The sequence below is a fragment of the Alexandromys fortis genome, unplaced genomic scaffold, assembly GCF_014885135.2.
Source record: "Alexandromys fortis isolate MF-2015 unplaced genomic scaffold, M_Fortis_MF-2015_v1.1 scaffold_150, whole genome shotgun sequence".
In the NCBI taxonomy this organism is placed as follows: Eukaryota; Metazoa; Chordata; class Mammalia; order Rodentia; family Cricetidae; genus Alexandromys; species Alexandromys fortis.
This window is the reverse complement of record NW_026068027.1, coordinates 1,225,896-1,238,650: the sequence shown is the minus strand read 5'-3', so window position 1 is coordinate 1,238,650 and position 12,755 is coordinate 1,225,896. Positions and strand designations below refer to the sequence as shown.

Sequence of the window (12,755 nt, the reverse complement as noted above, 5' to 3'; positions counted from 1 at the left end):
ACTTTTCTCACTCTGTCCCCTCCTTCATTTGTGCTCCTAGAGGCTCTGACTCTGGTCCAGCGCTGCTGTTATCTCAAATTCTTCCTCATATTTACTCTTCAAAACGCCTTTTTAGACTGTCAGAAAAATCTGTAAAAAAAAAAAAAAAGATAGGATTTAGCCAGGCAGTGGGGACGCACACCTTTGATCTCAGCAGAGGAGGCAGAGGCAGGTGGATCTCTGAGTTTGAGGCCAGCCTGGTCTACAGAGTGAGCTCCAGGACAGCCAGGACTGTACACAGAGAAACCCTGTCTCAAAGGAAGGAAGGAAGGAAGCAAGCAAGCAGGCAAGCATTTATAGGTGCTTCCCAACTCTGCACTGAAATAGTGTTATACCTGGAACACGGGCTTTATGCATAGCAGGCACGTGCTCTACCCTTGACCTACACTGCCAGCTCTGGGAGACGCCATCTCTTCTTTTCAATACAATAGACACAAGATCACTTAACACTTGGAAATGTGGCTAGCTCATGGGCCGGAGATGGTATAAGCTCATGCATGAAGTCCTGAGTTGGGTACTTGGTACTCATAAACTAGGTGTGGTAGCTCCCGCCCCCACACATAATCCTAGTCCTTGAGAGGTGGGGTAAAGAGGATCAGAAACTCAGGTCCTCTTTAGGGAGTTCGTGGTCAGTTTAAGACCCCATTTCTCCAAACAATAATAAGTAAGAATGGCAAGTTTCACAATAAAGTGAATCCTTTTTTATGATTTTATTATGTATACAGTATTCTGCCTGCAGGCCAGAAGAGGGCACCAGATCTCATTACAGATGGTTGTGAGCCACCATGTAGTTGCTGGGAATTGAACTCAGGACCTTTGGAAGAGCAGCCAGTGCTCTTAACTACTGAGCCATCTCTTCAGCCCAATAAAGTGAGTTATTCAAGTTTGCTATTTGTTTTTGCTCTGTAGAAAGTCAGACTTAGTACCTAGTACATGTTAATCAAGGCTCATACCACTGAGCTACACCATCAGCCCACTTAAATAGCCGTCTGTGCCTAGCGGCTACCGTATCAGACACTACAATCTTAGATCTCTATTTTAAGCTCCCTCCTTAAAAAAAAGAATTTCCCCTTTAAATTATGTGTGTCTCTGTGTGAGTATGTGTGCAGAAGTAGAGGTGTCAGCAGAGGGGCCGGTCTCCTGGAGCTGGAGTGACCATTCTCCGAGAGCCCAGTATGTGGTCTCAACCACTGAGCCACCTATCCAGCCCCCCCCCCCTTTTTTATTTTGAGCTGTGCTGGGGATTGAACCCAGGGCTCTGCATATGCTAATCACATGCCTCACTACTGGGCTACCACCCAGCCTGCAGCCGGCAGCCTGCCTCCTTGCCCACATCCAGCTCCTGCGATTTGTAATTAGAATGTCAGCAGCTCTGGCTGCTGTGTTCCCGTTCATACAGCTACTGCTGCATGCAGGCGACTGCTGCGTGCTCTCCCTTAGGTGTGTGTTCAGAGTTTTCACGCATTACGCCGACCGTGGCTTATCTAGGGACCAGTAAAGAAAACAATGAAAGGCTCAGGAAAATGAGACAGACTTCCTTGGCCTGGAAGCTGGAGACAGAGAAAGAGTAGCGAGGATGAGACAGGGAGACTTGATGGACTTGTGTATGCTCCCTAGGCTGCTGCGTCATGGATGTCTGCTCCCGTCCTGCTACCAACCACAAAACTCAAAACTCTGCTGACTCCAGAGTCTCTAGCACTGGCTTCATCCCTGAAGTCCAGACTGACAAATTTAGCTTCTCTTCTTCCCGGGTGCTCCTTGGGACCCCAAAAGTATCAGAGTCCGACAGAAGTCTCCCATGTTTCCTCTCTTGGTGGGTGGGACTTCCCTCTGTGCAAGCGTCCACCAAAGGGGCTACATAGACCTCAGTTTTCCATTCCTAGACTGTTCAGTGCTACGTCTTATCTCCACACCCACCCGTCCCTGCTCAGGGGCTCAGCACCTCCTGATTGTCAATAATGAGTTAAGGAGGTGTGTATCCTCACACCTCCCTAGGTTTCCCTATTTCCACAGCGGCTGTATTGTACAAGATCAAAAAAAAAAAAAAAAAAAAAAAAAAAAACAGTTTCCAGGAATGTGTAAACGGCCTTTCGATTTAAAATACAAACAGGCTGTTGTAACTTTCCTACTCCCAACGTTGCTCCGCCCTCACTCTGTTCAAATATCCAACTGTCCTGGGGTATTTCCAGATGTGTGACCTCATATCCAAAGAGGGCCCCTTCCTCAGCCCAGCTCTACCCTCTCAAGGTTTTCCTGACTGACTCCAGCCAGACGACCCGTGGATGGAGGAGGCACATTCAGTCCTTGTCCCTGTAGCCTCATCCCCTGAAGAAGCTGCATCCCCTCCTGAGTCACATCATCTACCGGAAACGCCAGTGAATGACAAACTCCTGCCCTTCATTGATCGGACAGAGAAGAAAGAGGGTGGTAGACAGGGAGGGATGGAGGGAGGGAGGGAAGAAGGGGGAAGAAGACAGGGAGGCGAGGAAAAAAGGCAGACGGACATAACTGCTAGTTGCTTGTAAAATTATATCCCTTCAGTTCCTAGAGAGCTGCCTATGTATGTCACCAGGCATGCTGAACATGAGCTTTCACAGCGCCTCACTTAGTCTCACCCGCTCAAGTGTGTGTGTGTGTGTGTGTGTGTGTGTGTGGCTGAGGATCCAAGACCTGGCCTTGTGTGCACACCGCAAGCTCTCTGATACTGAACTACATCCCAAGCCCAACTTCAGGACCTTTGGGGCCAGGAGAAACAAGCAAACAAATCTAGATTTCAGGCTGTGCCTAGTAGAAGTGAAGCTGTAATTTGTAAACATGCCTAGGAGAAGAAACACACTCATTTAAGAGCATGTAGGGGGCTGGAGAGATGGCTAAATATTTGAGAGCGCTTGCTGCTCTCGCAAAGGACCCAGGTTTAGTTCCCAGTGTCCACATAGTGGCTTACAACCATCCATAACTTCAGATCCAGGGGATCCTGACACTCTCTTCTGACTTCTGCATGCCGTCAGCAAGCATAGACACACATATGTGAGCAAAACACTCATCTCTGATACAAATGAAATAACGTGAGATAAGATCTCTCAGTGTAGTCTCAGCTGTCCTGGAACTCCTGTGCAGACCAGGCTGGCCTTGGACTCAAAGAGATCCTCCTCCCTGCCTCCCAAGTGCTAGGATTAAGGGTGTGCACCACCATGCCTGGCCTAAATAAATCTTAAACTAAAATCCTGTAGAGCCAGTGATATGGCTCAGCAGGTTGAGTTGCCACCAAGCCTGGCGCTCTGAGTGTGATTTCCTGGAGCCCACATGGTGGGAAGAAGAGAACTAACTCCTCCAAGTTGTCCTCTGACCTCCACATGCATGTCATGATATATGCGCCCCCACACGAATGAATATAATCAAAGATTTTAATAAAAATAAAATCATGCAAAGACAGGGCATAGCCCCACATGCCTAGAATCCCACCACTTACTTGGTGAAGATAGGAGAATCAGGATTTTCATACACTAAGTTTCAGGTCAGCCTGGGTTACACAATGAGGCTATCCCAAATACAAAACAGGGCTGTGGACTTAGCTCAATGGAAGAGCACTTTCTGCCATATGCAAGATCCTGGGTTTATGCCTGGATTCACCATACACAACACACACACACACACACACACACGAACACACACACACGAACACACACACACGAACACACACACACACAAACACACACGAACACACACACACACACGAACACACACGAACACACACGCAAAGGTAAAAATGAATGGTATCAGATTCTTTTTTTTTTTTTTTTTTTTTTTTTTTTTTGTTTTCGAGACAGGGTTTCTCTGTGGTTTTGGAGCCTGTCCTGGAACTAGCTCTTGTAGACCAGGCTGGTCTCGAACTCACAGAGATCTGCCTGCCTCTGCCTCCGGAGCGCTGGGATTAAAGGCGTGCGCCACCACCACCCGGCTGGTGTTCTGCTTAAAGTGTTCTGCTTGGCTTTTATCTTTATTGACAACATCTTACATAGAGACTTGCTATGTATCCAGCTGGGATTATAGATGTATACCCAACATTCCTAATGACATTCTTACAGTCTGAGAAACGGAAGAGAAAGGGCTCCAGACGCCTAAAGGCAGGAGACAAAGATATCAAATAATAGAAAAAGAAACATGGAGATAGATGCCAGGTGGTGGTGGTGTGCGCCTTTAATCCTGGCACTTGGGAGGCAGAGGCAGGCAGATCTCTGAGTTCAAGGACAGCCTGGTCTACAGAGTGAGTTCCAGGACACCCAGTACTATTACATAGAGAAACCCTGTCTCAAAACAAGCAAAAACAGAAAGAAAGAGAAAGAAAAAAAGAAAGATGGAGATCTAACTGGTCACGGTGGCATGCAACTGGAATCCTTGCAGCCATGAAGTTCAAGTGCTCCCAGTCAGGGCTATAGAGCAAAACCCTGTCTCAAAACAAACACAACTCACAGCAAGGAGCCTAAGAGACTCTACACATCAAGGTGGCAGGCAGAGACCATCTTACTTAGCTTTGTCTGTGTGTTTAATACGCTCTCCCAGCATGGGACAAGCGCATTAAATACCGGTTGGTTGGTCAGGCGGTGAAGAACTTGCTTCGATGGCCATCCCAGAGCCACACGGTGAGACCCTGTTCCAGAGGGGGACTTGCTTCCAAAGGAGACCACAGCAAAAGAGAGCTTATGTGGCATCTCTTTATTTAAGTCTAGGTGGCAAAAAAAAAAAAATCAAATTTATTTTTATTTTTGCATATGAGTATTTTGCCTATATGTTTGTATGCATGCTTACCATGCGTGTTCAACAGAAGCCAGAAGAGGGCATTGCATAGCCCGGAACTGGAGTTATACTGGTGGTTGTTGAGTCAAGACGTGGGTCCTGGGCATTGTACTAGGTGTCTGCAAGAGCAGTAACTGCTCTTTTTGAGATATAAGGTGTATATGTGTGTCGGAATGCCAGGTGTGTGAGCACCCTTGGAGGCCTGGAGAGGGTGTACAATCCCGTGGAGTGGGAACTCTGCAACCATGCTGGGTTCTTCTGCAATAGCAGCAAACACTGTTTTTGTTCGTTTTTGAGACAGGATCTCTGTGTAGCCTTGGCTATCCTGGAACTCTCTCTGTAGACCAGGCTGGCCTTGAACTCACAGATCAATGAAAAACAAATTTTCTTCTATTCCTTTGGTTTCGCTTTTCCAATCTGCCAGCATACCTTAATGATATCCCTGTTCCTCCTGAGAACCCTATCTTTTCCACTTAGTAATGATCAAATGGAAAGAAATTGCTCCCAATCGTTTCCTGAATAACCATGGACCCTTCCCCCACAGGGAATTGTGGAGAATAAACCTTTCTCTTTGGACCAGGTTCCACACGGTACCAATGTGGGCTGGCAGCCAGAGTAAAGAAGAGTTTTGAATTCGGATCTCTGTGGGTCAAAGTCTACCTAAAACGGTTCAGATACTCTGACCCAAAGGGAGGGCTCTGTGGCTCAGGCTCAGGAAGACTCTGTGCAGGACAATTAGTATGTCAAAATATCAGTCTTTGGCTTTGGCGTCAGGCCTCTTGGGCTTACTTTGTGGCTCCGCCCCTGGGTGATTCTGCTTAATTTAACTTTCCACTCCTTTATTCTTCTAAACTTCAGTCTCTTGACCTACCTACCTGCTTAGAGAAAAGAAAGTTTTGGAGACATAAGAGCTAGAGAAAACGGGCTGGACTGTAGCGTACCGGTATAGCAGATGCTTGGCACGCACGAGGCCCTAGGTTGGATCCCTGAACACCAAAACAACAACAACAAAAACCCCACAACAAAAAAACCCACAGACTTCAGGACTATGGCGACTGCTCAGGCTCGCCCTTCCCAGACAGGTCGAGGGGTTCAGAAGCCTAAGCCGACACCGAGTCCTAAGGCGCTGAAGTTCCAGGCTGGCCCCGGAGCGCCCTCTGGCGGCCAGTCCCCCAACCTGGATTCCCTTTCCCTGAACTAGACCTGAGCTAAACTGTCACCTCCTCCTCCTCCGCGTCACTGCGAGGACCCCGCCCGCCGGAGCGTCTCTCCAGAGGCCTGGCCCCCGCGCTCCCCGGTAAAGCACCCCTCCTCCAGTGTGTTTAAAGGTCCCCACGGGGATCCGCCCCACCGGTCGCCCACAGACGGCCTCACCGCCCCCCAGAAGGTGCTGCACACCCTGCCCCCACGCTGCGTTTAGGCCGTCCCTCCCGATCCGCTCCGCCCTCCCCCACCTTAGCCCGAGCCTCTTCCTGTCCCTGGATCCCACCCCCAGCCAGCTTAATGAGGCCTCCCTCCCTACCCCCCCCCCGCACCCCCCAGAGGACCTGCCCTCCCGGGCTCCGTCGCGCGCGCCGCCCGCCCCCTCCCACGCCTGTGGGCGGGGCTCTCGCGGCCCGCCCCGGGGGCTGCCCGCCGTGACGTCACTTCCGTCCTGGTCTGGCGGAGGTTCGGCTCCACGGGCCGAGGGCGGGGGTACGGAGGTGGCAGCTGAGGCAGGAGGCGGTGCGGGAGGCGAGAAGCTCCCGCGCGGACCAATCCCTGCGTCCCGGGCCGCGACCCTGCTCCTGCAGCGCCCCGAGAAGAGGCCGGCCGGATGGGCCGCTGAGCCCGAGTCGGGGACCGGTGAGGCTTGGGCGCCGCGGCCTGCGCGGTTTGCAGGGTGGCGAGCCCCGGAGCGGACCTCCCTCTCCGGCTCGCCCAGCGGGAGGCACGGGCTGGGGCAGTCGCCGACCGGCTCGGTGGACAGTGAGGCCGGCTGGGCAGGTCTGGCAGAGGCCGGCGCCTGCAGAAGGCGGAGTAGCTGGGGTCATTAATGGGGCGGCGGGCCGCCGTTCGGGATTCTCGTCGAGCCTAGCGTCGGAGGAGGAGCTGACCATGGCTCGGGGAAGAGGATGGCGGGCGGGGGTGGGGGGGCAACACCGAGAGCCTTGGGAAAAATTCCATGACCCGCGAGATGGGCTTGGGAGCCGCTCGCTCTCAGGACTAAGAGGTGGTATGGCCCAGCAGCCGAAGGGTCTCCCTGGAGTTTGGAGGGCTCAGTGACAGTGTGTGTAAGAGACAGCTTTAAGAGTAGCCACCCTGAGCCGGTGTGCAGAAACCCGGGCGCCTGCATGGAACTCAGCCTCCGTGTCTTCGCAGCGTGGAGCCCCCTGGAGCTGAGATCAGGATGTTCCGCTTCATGAGGGACGTGGAGCCTGACGATCCCATGTTCCTGATGTGAGAATTCCCTCCCCCGAGTGCTGAACGCTCACCCCACTCCCTGCTTCAGGCCTGAGCAGTTCAGACAGACCTCCGGGTTCCCGTCTGGAACCGGTTCGAACTAGCTGGATACCCAGCCGCAGCTCTCAATTAGAGGGAAGTTGGCATCTGTGCCACTGTGTGCCCCTGACTGGTTTGGGGGAGCCGGGGAAGGCTGGGTGTTGACAGCTTGGTCTTTTGGCCTTCTATAATGTATGCTTGCTCCACAGGGACCCCTTCGCCATTCACCGCCAGCACATGAGCCGCATGTTGTCAGGTGGCTTTGGCTATAGCCCCTTTCTTAGCATCACAGATGGTAACATGCCAGCAACCAGGCCCGCCAGCCGCAGGATGCAGGTAACAGTTGGAACAGACAGGAGATGCAGGGTGCTTATTAAAGCACGCTGCTGTTCTTGTCCTGCAACCAGCAAAGGAAATGACCGGTGTGGGAGGCTGAGGAGTGGAGTCAGGAGTCTGGGGAAGGAGATTTGTGGCTCCTTTTGAGGGAAGGATGAGGAGGAAGTGGGGGACACGGGCCTTGCTTGCTGTTTAAAGCAGAATGTTGTTCTAACTTGTGTTCCTCTTGTGTTCGTGTAGGCTGGGGCTGTCTCTCCCTTTGGGATGTTGGGAATGGTGAGTCCTTATGTTCCTGTTCCCCTGTATCTCAGACACATACTACGGTCTTAGACGTTGTTTCCAAATGTGTCCCCTCTGGAGTAGTCTCAGGGATGGTCTCAAAAATCTTCTCTTTGGAGAGTTGACACATTCAGAGCCCATTGGGTTTAAATCCTGGAGCTAGGGCTGGAGAGATGGTCAAGAGTCAAGAGCACCTGGTTGCTCTTCCAGACGACCAGGGTTCGATTCCCAGCAGACTCCATGGCAGCTCACAGCTGTCTTATCTCCGGTCCCAGGGGATCCAATGGCATCTTCTGTCCCCTACCATGCATTGCATGAATGTAGTGCACAGACACGCATGCAGGAAACCACCCATACATGTAAAAATAATAAAATGTTCACACACACACACACACACACACACACACGCAAAGGAATCTGCAGCGTGGTGGTGGCACACGCCTTTAATCCCAGCACTCAGGAGGCAGAGACAGGCAGATTTCCGTGAGTTCAAGGCAGCCTGATCTACCAAGTGAGTTCCAGGACAGGCTCCAAAGCTGCAGAAAAAAGCCCTGTCTCAAAAAAAAAAAAAACAAAAAGAAAAAAAAAAAAGAAAAAAACCTTTCTGGAGTGAGATAATCCTGGCTCCTGGGTGTTCTTAACCACGGGAAATGCAACTGTGCAGCATTCTCTTAAGGAGAAGATGCATCCGAAGGGCCAGGGAATAGAGTTTGGGACACTTTCACGATTCTGTGTTAGAATGTTAAAGGTTTTAAATCATTGATTTGGGTTCACTTCCCCAAAGATAAGGAAATAAGCAGAGAAGAATCATAGCAGCCATAGAGCCTGAGGAGGGGGCCAGCTCTTTATGGAGGAGGAGGTTGAGGTATATAGGAGAGAAAGGGCCTGGAGTCAGCTGGGTGGCAGTTCCAAAACAGCGTCACCACATCTACTTTGCTTCCCTGACTGTCTGTCTTCTCTCCCCTCAGTCTGGTGGCTTCATGGACATGTTTGGGATGATGAACGACATGATTGGGAACATGGTATGACTCTTGCTCCGTTGTCTTCCTGGGCCTCAGTGGCAGCCACTGTCCCTGGCATCCTTTGAGACAGGAGAGAAAGAAGTACACTAGTGAAGAGGCTGGGGTGGATGAGCCAATTGAGGCTGAGCCCTAGGGTCCTGGGTCTGCTCTCATCCCTGTGCATGGTTAAGTATGTTTAGTGTGGAGCAGTGAAGAATTGGGCATGTTATGATTCTCATGTTCTCACATAGTTTAAGAAGGATGTGGCAAGAACAAGCAGCAGAAGGGAGCTCCCTTCTGCAGAGTAGCTTCCCCTCATCAGCCTGACACTCCCCTTTCTCCCTCAGGAACACATGGCCGCGGGGGGCAACTGCCAGACCTTTTCTTCCTCCACCGTCATCTCCTACTCCAACACTGGGGACGGAGCCCCGAAAGTTTACCAGGAGACATCTGAGATGCGCTCTGCCCCAGGCGGGGTGAGTGAGGAACTCCCCTATCTCACAGGAAGTAGGGTTGAGTGGCATCCACAGAAACCCTGATATCTTTTTTCAGGAGTGGGTCGGGGTGGTGTAGCTGGGGCTTTGGGTGGGGAGTTGAATGTGCCGTGTCCACCTCATCCCAGATCCGGGAGACAAGGAGGACTGTCCGGGACTCAGACAGTGGTCTGGAGCAGATGTCCATCGGCCATCACATTCGGGACAGGGCTCACATCCTCCAGCGCTCCCGAAATCACCGCACAGGGGACCAGGAAGAACGGCAGGACTACATCAACCTGGACGAAAGTGAGTCTCGTTCCTGTGGGCTGTATCATAGCTGCCTCTCCATCCCTCAGGTATCTCTCAGGCAGAGTTATGAGTGAGCCCTATGCTTAGGCCTTGTTGCCAGCTTCAGGGTTGAGTCAGGTGTTGCTAAGGAGGAGGCAGATGCTGTGACTGAAGTCAGGTGTTGCTAAGGAGGAGGCAGATGCTGTGACTGAAGTCAGGTGTTGATGGTGTCATGCTGTTCCGTACCTGGATCAGTGATTTTTGTTTTCCAGCCTTTACTTCATCTCTCTCAGATTAGTGTGGTTTCATTAAGTTGCCGTGGTGCCTATAACTCCTGCGTTCTTTGTCCAGTGGTTGTGCCAAAATGGCTCCCTACCCCTGTTCTCACATGCGTGATCTCCGCTTTTGCCCCGATTTCTGATGTTGGAAGGCTGTGGCTCACAGCCCCTCCATGCCTGCGCTGTGTCTGCCTTAGGTGAGGCCGCGGCCTTTGATGATGAATGGCGAAGGGAGACTTCCCGATTCAGACAGCAGCGTCCTCTGGAGTTTCGACGGCATGAGGCGTCTGCGGGTGGAGGACGAAGGGGCGAGGGGCCTCCCCGCCTGGCTATCCAGGGACCCGAGGACTCCCCCTCCCGACAGTCCCGCCGCTATGACTGGTGAAGGCCCCAGGCTCTCAGGCTCTCTTGTAAGTGCCTGAGAGGGAGGAATGGAAGGGTGACAGACCTGTCATGCCTTGGGTAGAGTCGCTCAGCTGTCATGGGAAGAGAAACTGGTTTTCTGAGTGTCTGGAAGAGTAGCTCCGACCCCAGGCTTCTGTGTCTTTTCTCCCTCTGACAGGCTCATCTTTTCTTCCTCAGGTACAGGCTGAGAGGCTGAGAGATCATCCCGTGAAATAACATTGTCCTTCCCAACTTCATCCCAATTTAATATTAAATTAACAGGCAAGCTGGCCCCCGCCTCTCCCTGGGGGTCTCAGGGAGAACCTTTCACTGCCCCCACCTCCTTTTCCGTCTTTTCTCCCCTCACCATGGTGACCCCACCCATCTTGACTCCACTAACTTGAGTTTTCATTTTACTGCTCCATCTCCAAGCTGCCTCATCTTCCTTGAGCCCCTGCCACACATTGAAGTTTTGGGGTGCAAGCTCTGAGTTTAGGGATCACCATCCCTCAGCTCCCCTGGACCCTTGCCCACCTGCTCTTCAGAGCCCCACTGCAGATGCCATCGTCCTGTGAGGGCTGTGGAGGGAGCGGACTATTCCCAACTCTTCGTCCCTTCTCCCACCCCACATCACAAAAAGACACTTTCCTATACCCTTCTCTGCCTTTATAAAAATAAATGATTTGTGCAACTTGTAACTAGGTGTTTATGGAATAAAGGAGAATGAAAAAGTAAGGTTCTGGCTGTACTTATATCTTTTCCCTCAGCTCACCCTCCCGTGTCCCAGACACTTTCTTACCTTCCCTCTTGGCTCCACATGTGGCCCAGCTGTCTTAGGGTTTCTTTTGAAACACTGACCAAGGCAGCTTATAAAAGAAAGCATTTAATTGGGGGCTTACTCGCAGTTTCAGGGTTTGTCCATAACCATCATGGTGGGCATGGCATGGCGGGCGGGCAGCCATGGTGTAACAGAAGCTGAGCGCTCATCTGATCTGCAAGTAGGAGACCGAGCAACTGGGAAAGGCTGGGGCTTTTGAAAGCCACACTCCTCCTAGTCCTTCCTGAACTCCGTCCCAGCTGGGAACCAAACATCCGAATATATGAACCTGTGCTGGCCGTTCTCAAACCACCACGGCAGTCACAGTGAACAGCTCCTGGGGGAGCGGGGGCAAGAGGAAAAAAGGAACAGCCAAACCCGCCTAGCCTGCCCTCTCCCCTGCATCTGACTGTAACTTCACTCCAGGTCGAGTTAGGGTGCAGGGTGTAGCCCGTGGGGTTGGCCAGTCCACCCTTTGGGCAGACACCTGCACAGGTAACCTCTCAAAAGTCTTGGAGAGGGGAGGAGGAGTCAGCATCCCTCAAAACCATCAAGCCCCAGATGCTGAGAATTTGAGCCAGGGAGAGAGCAGTGGAGAAGGCTGGAACCAGAACAACCTGGAGGACAGGAGAGCTCACATTTCTCAGCGTGTTCCCTCTTACTTTGCAGCCAAATGGGTCAGTCTGTCCCTGCTGTGTGTTAGGCAAGCACTGTGCCACTGAGCTATGTCCCCGAGCCAAGTTCTGTTTCTCCCTTTTTTTTTTTCTTCCCGGAAGATAGGGTATCATGCAGCCCCAGATTGGCTGTAGCTAAGAATGATTTTAAATTCCTGATCCTCCTGCCTCTGCCTCTCAGATGGTAGGATTACAGGCATGTACCACTATGCCTGGAGGCAGTTCAGATTTCTTCTATACTGTTATTTTTCTACTGATAAAAACCTATTGAGCCAGGCATGGTGGTGGTGAATGCCTTTAATCTCAGCATCCGGAGGCAGAAACAGGTGGGTCTCCACAGGTGAGGCCACCTAAGGTTACATAGTGAGAACCCTGTCTCAGAAAACAAAGCAAAAACAAAAAAGATAAAAAGACCTTAAGGGGGGGCTGGAGAAATGGCTCAGCGGTTAAGAGCATTGCCTGCTCTTCCAAAGGTCCTGAGTTCAATTCCCAGCAACCACATGGTGGCTCACAACCATCTGTAATGAGGTCTGTGCCCTCTTCTGGCCTGCAGGCATACAGACAGAACATTGTATACATAGTAAATAAATAAATTTATAAAAAAATTATTAAAAAAAAAAAAAGACCTTCCTGAGGAAGGCTGTCATTGCCAGCTCTCCATCTGGGCTCAGCCTCACTTCGACAACTCCTCTCTCAGCCCAGACAGGGTAGACACACTCAGGTCTGGCCCCACCTCCAGAAAAGTGTAAGTCCAAAGAAGGCTGGTCCTGGGTGTGAGACCAAGCAGGGCAGTGCAGTCAGTAATGAGCAAGACCACTCAGGAGCCACGATGCTAAGTGGGCTCTTGTCTCTTAGCACTGGTTCCCGGCATCACACTGGAGGCTTGGGTTCATGGAGTCCCGCCTCAG

General features: G+C 51.6%; 2 protein-coding genes across 2 annotated transcripts in view; one reads left to right on the top strand and one right to left on the bottom strand.

Moving 5' to 3' along the window:
- The window catches only part of Ptms (parathymosin), an 18,712-nt gene extending 11,780 nt beyond the window's left edge, over window positions 1-6,932 (bottom strand). Inside the window, exon 1 of the mRNA XM_050164036.1 lies at window positions 6,481-6,932. Coding sequence (XP_050019993.1) covers window positions 6,481-6,932 — 452 coding nt within the window. The remainder of the gene's footprint in view (window positions 1-6,480) is intronic.
- On the top strand, window positions 6,530-11,091 carry Mlf2 (myeloid leukemia factor 2). The gene is made up of 9 exons (XM_050164114.1): window positions 6,530-6,678; window positions 7,195-7,272; window positions 7,524-7,650; window positions 7,891-7,926; window positions 8,898-8,951; window positions 9,278-9,406; window positions 9,553-9,712; window positions 10,170-10,382; window positions 10,555-11,091. Exons 2-8 carry the CDS (start codon window positions 7,223-7,225, stop codon window positions 10,355-10,357), a joined length of 744 nt encoding a protein of 247 aa, XP_050020071.1. The 5' UTR covers window positions 6,530-6,678; window positions 7,195-7,222; the 3' UTR covers window positions 10,358-10,382; window positions 10,555-11,091.
- Window positions 11,092-12,755: the final 1,664 nt, after the last annotated feature.